At 42.4% G+C, this 7,238-nt stretch overlaps 1 protein-coding gene across 3 annotated transcripts in view; it reads left to right on the top strand.

Moving 5' to 3' along the window:
• Window positions 1–420: 420 nt before the first annotated feature.
• The window catches only part of TBC1D30 (TBC1 domain family member 30), a 48,422-nt gene continuing 41,604 nt past the window's right edge, over window positions 421–7,238 (top strand). The window contains exons 1-2 of one of the 3 annotated variants that reach the window (XM_086884543.1): window positions 421–853; window positions 3,394–3,558. In XM_086884543.1, coding sequence (XP_086740669.1) covers window positions 598–853; window positions 3,394–3,558 — 421 coding nt within the window. In that variant the 5' untranslated portion in view covers window positions 421–597. Of the gene's footprint in view, window positions 854–3,393; window positions 3,559–4,131; window positions 4,150–7,238 lie in introns of those variants that run through there. The other 2 variants (XM_023931600.2, XM_086884547.1) reach the window with 2 other exon arrangements.

The raw sequence follows: 7,238 nt of genomic DNA, 5'->3' as shown, positions 1-7,238 counted from the left end.
GTGCAATGCGCTCTGGGATGTGCCTGAGCAGGGAGGTTGCAACACTCAACCTTACCCATTCTGTGATTCTGTCGATTCCCGACCTGAATTAATCGAGGCTGTTACGCGTGTGGCCGGGCCTCCCTGCAGCGCCACCGGTGCCGCAGCCAGAGCCCAGGCGCCCCCGGTTCTGGCGGCCGTGCGGAGCCCGCCATCCGCTCCGGCTTGCAGGCGGTGTCACGGGGACCGGCCACAGCATAGGTACTGAATTGCTGGCAAAACCGGGCCGCCCCTCCAGCGGGGCAGCAGGAGCGGGACGGCCGGCAGTCAGGACGGTGGTGACCTCCGTGCCAGCCGCACAATGCACGGGTACCGCGCCCGGTGTCACCGCGCCCGGTGTCACCGCCTCGAGGCGGAGCGAGGCCCCCACCCCCCGCCCCTCGGCAGGTGCAGCGCCCCCGCCCCGGCCTCTACCACGGTGCGCGGGGAGGGAGCGGAGCCGGGCGCGGCGCTCCTGCCCGGCCTCTCCCGTCCGCTTCCCTTTCCCCTGGCCGCCCCACCCCGGCGTGTGACCGTGGAACGGGCCGAGCCCGCAACCCGGCGGCGGTGGCGCGGAAGATGGATGCGGCGGAGGCCGGCGCGGGCGGCAGGGCGGGCAGCAGCGCCGACAGCCTGGCCGAGGAGGAGGAGGACGACGAGGACGAGGCGGGTCCCGGTAGCGGCCGGTCCAGCCGCACCTCGTCGCTGGTGAGCGGGCTGCTCACCGAGCTGTACAGCGCCGCCGAGGCGGCCGCCCCTTCGGGCAGCGCCCGCTCCCGCGCCCTCCGGGAGCTGCAGCAGCGGCCGAGCCAGGTCAAGTACCTGCGGCTGAAAGGTACAGCCCGCCCCGCCTGCCTGCCCCTGCCGCCGCCGGGCCCGCAGCTGCCTCTGCCGCCTCGCTTTTCCTCTGTGCGTGCAAGGGAGCCATGGCCGAAGGTGCCCTCCGTGCCTGCGCGCACGTGTCTGCGTGTGTATGTGTCCGTATCCAGGCTTCCTGCATGGCCGTGCCTCCCAGAAGCTTCCCACGAGCTATTAGCTGAGAGCACCTGCAGACTAGGGCCTCCTGGGCTGTTCTCCCCTCTTTTGTTTCAGGTGCCCTAGGAGCTGAATTAGGGTTCTCTGCTACTAGTTTCTGTAACAGACTGCCTAAGCTTTTGTGTTTCTGCGAGTTTGGTGCTTTTCCTCACAGTAATGAATAAATGTCCAGCTTTTCTTTCTTTTTCTTTCTTTTTCTTTCTTTTTCTTTCTTTTTCTTTCTTTTTCTTTCTTTTTCTTTCTTTTTCTTTCTTTTTCTTTCTTTTTCTTTCTTTTTCTTTCTTTTTCTTTCTTTTTCTTTCTTTTTCTTTCTTTTTCTTTCTTTTTCTTTCTTTTTCTTTCTTTTTCTTTCTTTTCTTCTTTCTTTTTCCTTCTTTTTCCTTCTTTTTCCTTCTTTTTTTCACTAAGCCCTAATTTTCTGAATCTAGAAGAGATGCTACACATACAGTATCATAAGACAGAGTTTTTCTTAGTTTTAGTTTTACTGGACATGAACTAAACTGGATAACTGTAAACTTATTTGGAGGTTGGCATGTCTTCCAAAAAAAAAAAAAAAAGGAATAAAGGAATGTAATGAAAAATGTAAATGCTGGAGTCAATCAGAATTGAAATGAAATTTTCAAATAATTCTTATGAAAGTTAGGTAGTATCCACAGTGCATGTTTGTGAAAGACTGAGACATGCTACTCCAAGCTGATCCAGCGAAGAGGAAAAGAGAACAAAGACCTCTTGTCTTCTGATGTTTAATCACTTTTGCTTTTGATGAGGAAAAATCCCAAGAGGTGACTAAATATGCCTGTTTTTTAGAGCTGTACAAACAGCTATCTGCTTCCGTGTTTGGCTTCTTAATGAGATGATACGCCATCTGATGTTACTAGGATGTAACTCAAGTTCTTCTGCGTGTCCTTTGGCAACCTAGGACTCAACAGGAAATTTTCTTGTTCAGAAATATATTTTGTGGTATTTCAACTCATTAGTTTTGCTGCCAAGTTAATGTTTTTTTACAGGCACAACTAACCGGCATGGATGTGAGAGAGTAAAACTCTCCAGGTAACTCTGGTGGTCACTGTATAAAGTAGTACAAATGCAACATATACACACACACACACACACACACACACACACACATACACATATATATATATCCTTTTGAATCTATAGATCTAGTTTTAAATTACCCTGCCTGGTACAAGTGATTGGGAATTACATCTGAGCAGCAGGTGCAGCAGCAGCAGGGTAGTGGCTATAAAATACAGTATTGTTTTATCAGTGGTTCCCCTGTCCTTGCCATCACAGTTTTCACTAGCCCATGGTTGATGGTCATTTCAGCCTAATTTGTCCTTTTCTTTAAGCTCTCCAGAATTGTTGAAAAAGTTTTGCCACATGAGCTGAGCTGTTTACCATCCCAGTGATAGTAGCTTTTCGTGGATGCATACATATTTTTCTCATTAGATCAGGTTACTGAAGAATGGAATTTTTGATTTGATTTTCTTTCCAGCATCAGGGGACAGGGGTTGCATTGAAAGTGATAGTTTGAAAACTTAGCTGCAGGGAGCAGGCAGCTGTGTAGATGCTGGTGGCAAGCTGTACCAGGCTGTTATAGGGAGGAGCTGAAGAGGTCAACATGTGATAGGCAAGACCTAGGATTTCACTGGTGTGGGGAGCCTCTGAGAACAGAGCAGAGGACTCAGAAAAATTAATGGACTTTAGACATCTCCCCAGTAACTCCTTTTTCTTGTCCTGAAGCTTACCTCATGAGGGACAAGAGGAATATTAGAACTAAGCTGAGACATTTTGATGAGCTGAAGGGGACTGGTGGCACTGTAACTGACTGGTGGAGATGACTGAGGCCATGACTAAAACCACCTAGTTGCATCTTAGGGGAAAGAATTTCCCACTTAGAGCTTATTCTGGAGTTGCATTTGTAGCTTTGCAGCCGGTTTCTTAAGGGTGTTCCCTTGTCTGTTACAAATGTATTTCTTATCCATGCAGGGTCAGCGTCTGGTGCTGCTTTCTAAAATGTATCTCCTGGTTGCACTACTATCAATATGTTCTGTCTGTAGCTGTCATCTTCCCAGGAGTTTATAACAGCATAATAGTTAAGATTTATACTCTGTGCAATAAATTGAAGTACTTTTGTTTAAAAGAAAATTAAGGGCTTTGGCTCAGATTCTGAAAGTGTTTATAACTGGGAATTACCCCAGTCAATAGAACTTGTCATTTATAGAAAGCTTGTATTTGTAAATGTCTGTGAGGCAAGTGTCTTTGCGTGTCAGCTACAATAAGCTGTTTGTGAATGTTTTGGCCTGTACTGAAGTTGTTTTCTCTGCTTGTTGGCAGATGTTGATGAATTAACAACTATAAAACGAGAACTGAATTACAGAATTTCCGTTCAATCAGCAAAGTTGCTCCGTCTTCTGAAGCAGAAAGACAGGCTTGTACAAAAAGTCCAGAAGAACTGCGACATTGTCACAGCTTGTTTACAGGCAGTTTCCCAGAAACGTTGTAAGTACTTTCTGTGTACTAGTGTAAATAGTTTGTTTCATTAATGTGGACAGTGCTTCATTTAAGCCCTCACACTTAATTTAAAGTCAAGAGGCCAGGCCATGCTATTCCTTAGATATGACTGACTCCTAATGATGTCAGTAGTACCTGGAAACAGGCAAAGTTCAACTAGTTCAGCTGGGTAAGCTGCTGTAGCCTCAGCTGTTAATTTTGCATAACTCCTTTCTACCAAGTTGCTCCCAGCTGAAGAGTATCAGTAAAAACAAACCTACTTCCCTCAAAGCCCTTTATCAGCATCGGTGTTTTGGGGGTTTCTGAGAGATTGCATGGGGAAGAGAAGAAGTGTTGTTCTTTAGTTGTTTAGCGTTTTTTTTCCTGCACAGTTAAAACCTTTTTATTTGACTTGGCAAAGTTGTCATCTTAAGATAGGCTGAAGTGCTCTTCGGTAGTTCTTCTAAAGTAAACTGCATGTAACATTATATGTAAGAATAAATAGAAATTATGCCTTTGGAAAGGACGTGTGAAAATAACCTAATGTTCCATCTTATTTTTTTCATTAACATGCAGCGTGACAGGTACAGAAATGTTCAGGTACAGTAAATAAAGCATGGTCTTTTCATAAACATGTCTGTAGGAGCTTTGACATGCATGTAAAGACTTTACTAAAATAATTTCACTGTAGTGGCATGTGCTAATGTAGTCAAGGTAAGAGCTTGTCTACTCATGTGAAACTTAAGTTTTAAACATTTAAAAGCATTCCTTTGTTTTACTTAAACCTGGCATTAAAGTTCTTGGCTGTCATCTACTGTGTAGGCATATTTCTTCTCAAAACCTCTTAATGTCAGCTTGATAACCAAGGCCTCCATGCCACTAATATGGGAGCATATACTGTAGTCTCCTTTTAAATGAGACTACTTGAATTTTCTTGAATTTAGAGGATTTGGCTGTAAATTCTGAATGCTTCTTTCCCCACATAGTGGAATCTCTGTGTAGAGGTAGAACGGTAGTTTTCAATTAACATTAAGTTCACATTCAGGTCTTTGAGTGCTACCTTTTAGCAATCTATACAGACCAATTGTGAACAAATACTCTTTCATGAACACATGGAAATTTTGTCCGACCCTTTTTGATTACTGCTTGACAAATTAACTCCTAGTGGTAATTTCAGTTAGTTCAGAAATAACAGGGCTGATAAATTTGGTCTCTTATTTTCTGACAGAATATCTATCGTGCTTTAATCTGTTTCTGCAGAGAGGAAAAAACAGGTGCTGTTTAAAAGACTCTATGCTCAAAACTGTGTTCAGTGTCTGAAAGTTCAGGATCTGTGGGTTTTGCAGCTCACACAGGGAGCCATCCACTCCTCAGTCTTAAATCTGTGCTGGCTCTTGGTCTCTGCTGTGTGCACAGAAGAGGCCTGGCCTCTGGCAATTTTGGGAGCCCACATGTGACTTGCTTGCACTTCAGGGCCACTGATAGCTAGCACAGCACCGGCAGCACTTGAACTCCAGAGTGGGTAAACGTGGAGAAACAGCTGCCAGGGACAACTTCATAACTTACTGTCTTTTTCACTATGCTGCTGACCCTTGTCCTTAGCAGATGATGCATGTTTTGCATACAAATAGGTATTACCATAGAAAATAATATTCACTGCAGAGTGAAATGTGTTTTGGTTGGACACATGAATGGTCATGGCTCTCTTAAAGGAACGATAAATTGTTCTGTAGAATATATGGTAAAATCAGTACACTGTGCTGTACTTCTGGATTGTAAGAGATATGAATGAAGGGTTTCATTTTAATAATGCTTTTTTTACCCAAATTTAAATAAAATTCTTCAATGAAGAAAATTAAGAGAGAAATCACTGTGATGGCCTCATGGCAAAGGTGGCACTTGTTTCTCTTACTCTTTGTGATTTGCGATTTTGATTTTTTTGGACTAAGAAAAGATATGTTTTCTTGGGAGCACTATGAACTTTTTTGATCCATATTAGAAACAAGCAGAGTGCTATATGCACTTAATTATATCATTTGAGAAAAGCAGAATTCAGTAAAAAACCAATGAGGTTTTGAAGCTGTTATCTAAAAGGTATGTGAAGGACATCTCTTGTATTTTATATAGTGACAGCTTGCTTTCATTACTAAATATATTTTGAGTGGTCAAATTGCAAACCAGAACTTCCTTGAATCACAAATGTTGATTTGTTTTAATTAAAACAAATCCAAAAAACAACCAACAAACAACCCAAACCAAAATCATGTATTATCTATAACTTACTTAGAAGTAAAAGCATCCAGCTTAATTGTAAGTCAGTTTGGCTGGAAGCAAGCAGGAATGCTTAAATTTAATTCAACATAAAATAAGATGAAGTTACAGAAACAGAAAGTTCATTAATATTCTCTTGTATTTTTAATGAACAAATAATTTTACTAGAAAATTTCCCGAAGTTACAAATAATTTATCTGTCATAGCTGTGTCACTATGATGGTGCTATGTACCTATAAGAACTTTAAATGGGCCTCATGCTGTTTTCAGAAAGATCCTTAGTATTCTTTTTGGTAATACTTGTTTAGAAACTATGATTAAAGTATTAATCTTCTGTTATTTGAGCATTGCTTCTGTACAGAATTCTCTAAGATAACAATAAACATTTTCTTTCTAGTTTTTCTTTTCCTTTTTCTGGTGTTATTTAATGCAGAGCCAGTAGAGGGAGACAGAATATTTTATTTTGTGCAGAACTAGAGGTGCACCTACTTGATAAGGATACAAAAACCATCAACCTTCCATAAACACGAAGGGAAGTGCTTTACAAGTGTGGTCAGGCAAGAATTGGATTAAAAGATTTAGCATCAGTGTCCTGGGGTAACCTTATGATGCTTGTATTCCAAATCACCTAGTTTATGTTACTTATTAAGTTCTGCACTGTCTGTTGACATATAAATGTTATTCACAAAGGAAATATAAGTTTCCTTATGCAAAATAGATGAAAAATAGAGACAAATAGCTTTTTAATTATAACTGAGATCAATAATTCCCACATGGTTGTCAAAGTTATTCAGAAGTTCCAGAGTAAATGAAGGGAATCTTTTGGAATCCAACTACAGAAATTCAGAGGGTTATGCCTGTATTTATTCGTGGTGGTTGAAATGTCTTTGAATGTATCTTAATTGGACAGAAAGGCAGCATGAACTGGCATCATCTGGACACTGATTTGTCCCCCACATGTCCCCAGAGCATGGACAGTTTCCAGGTAGAAGGCTGGGCTATGAAGTCTCCTCAATTTCTGAGAACGAAGTTCTGTCTCTATAGCATCAACTTTTCTCACAGGGTATGGAACTCAGAGGAAACTGGGAAAGCACTGCCTGATGTTATTTGCATGAATTGATTAGGAAAGAACTGAGCAAGATCACGTTACCATGTGTACCTGGAAAAGTGCAACTCAGACATGCAAGAAAACTTGTACATCTAGATTAAATTTCTATTTTATGTCTCCTTCCCTCAGTCCTACTGCATCTCTGTGTCCTGTCCCATCCTATTTTTTTTCCTGCCAAGTTCTTTATTAACTTCTCTTGCATGACCCAGTCTTTAAATATTTGACTTCTCAGCTCTGTTCTATTTTCCCCGTCCCTGCATCTTGCACTATCTTGCAGTGTCTACCCAGATTACTCCCTGTCCTTGAGCTT

Source organism: Cyanistes caeruleus, chromosome 4 (assembly GCF_971803275.1).
Source record: "Cyanistes caeruleus chromosome 4, bCyaCae1.hap1.1, whole genome shotgun sequence".
Taxonomy (NCBI): Eukaryota; Metazoa; Chordata; class Aves; order Passeriformes; family Paridae; genus Cyanistes; species Cyanistes caeruleus.
This window is presented reverse-complemented; position numbering and strand designations above follow the sequence as displayed.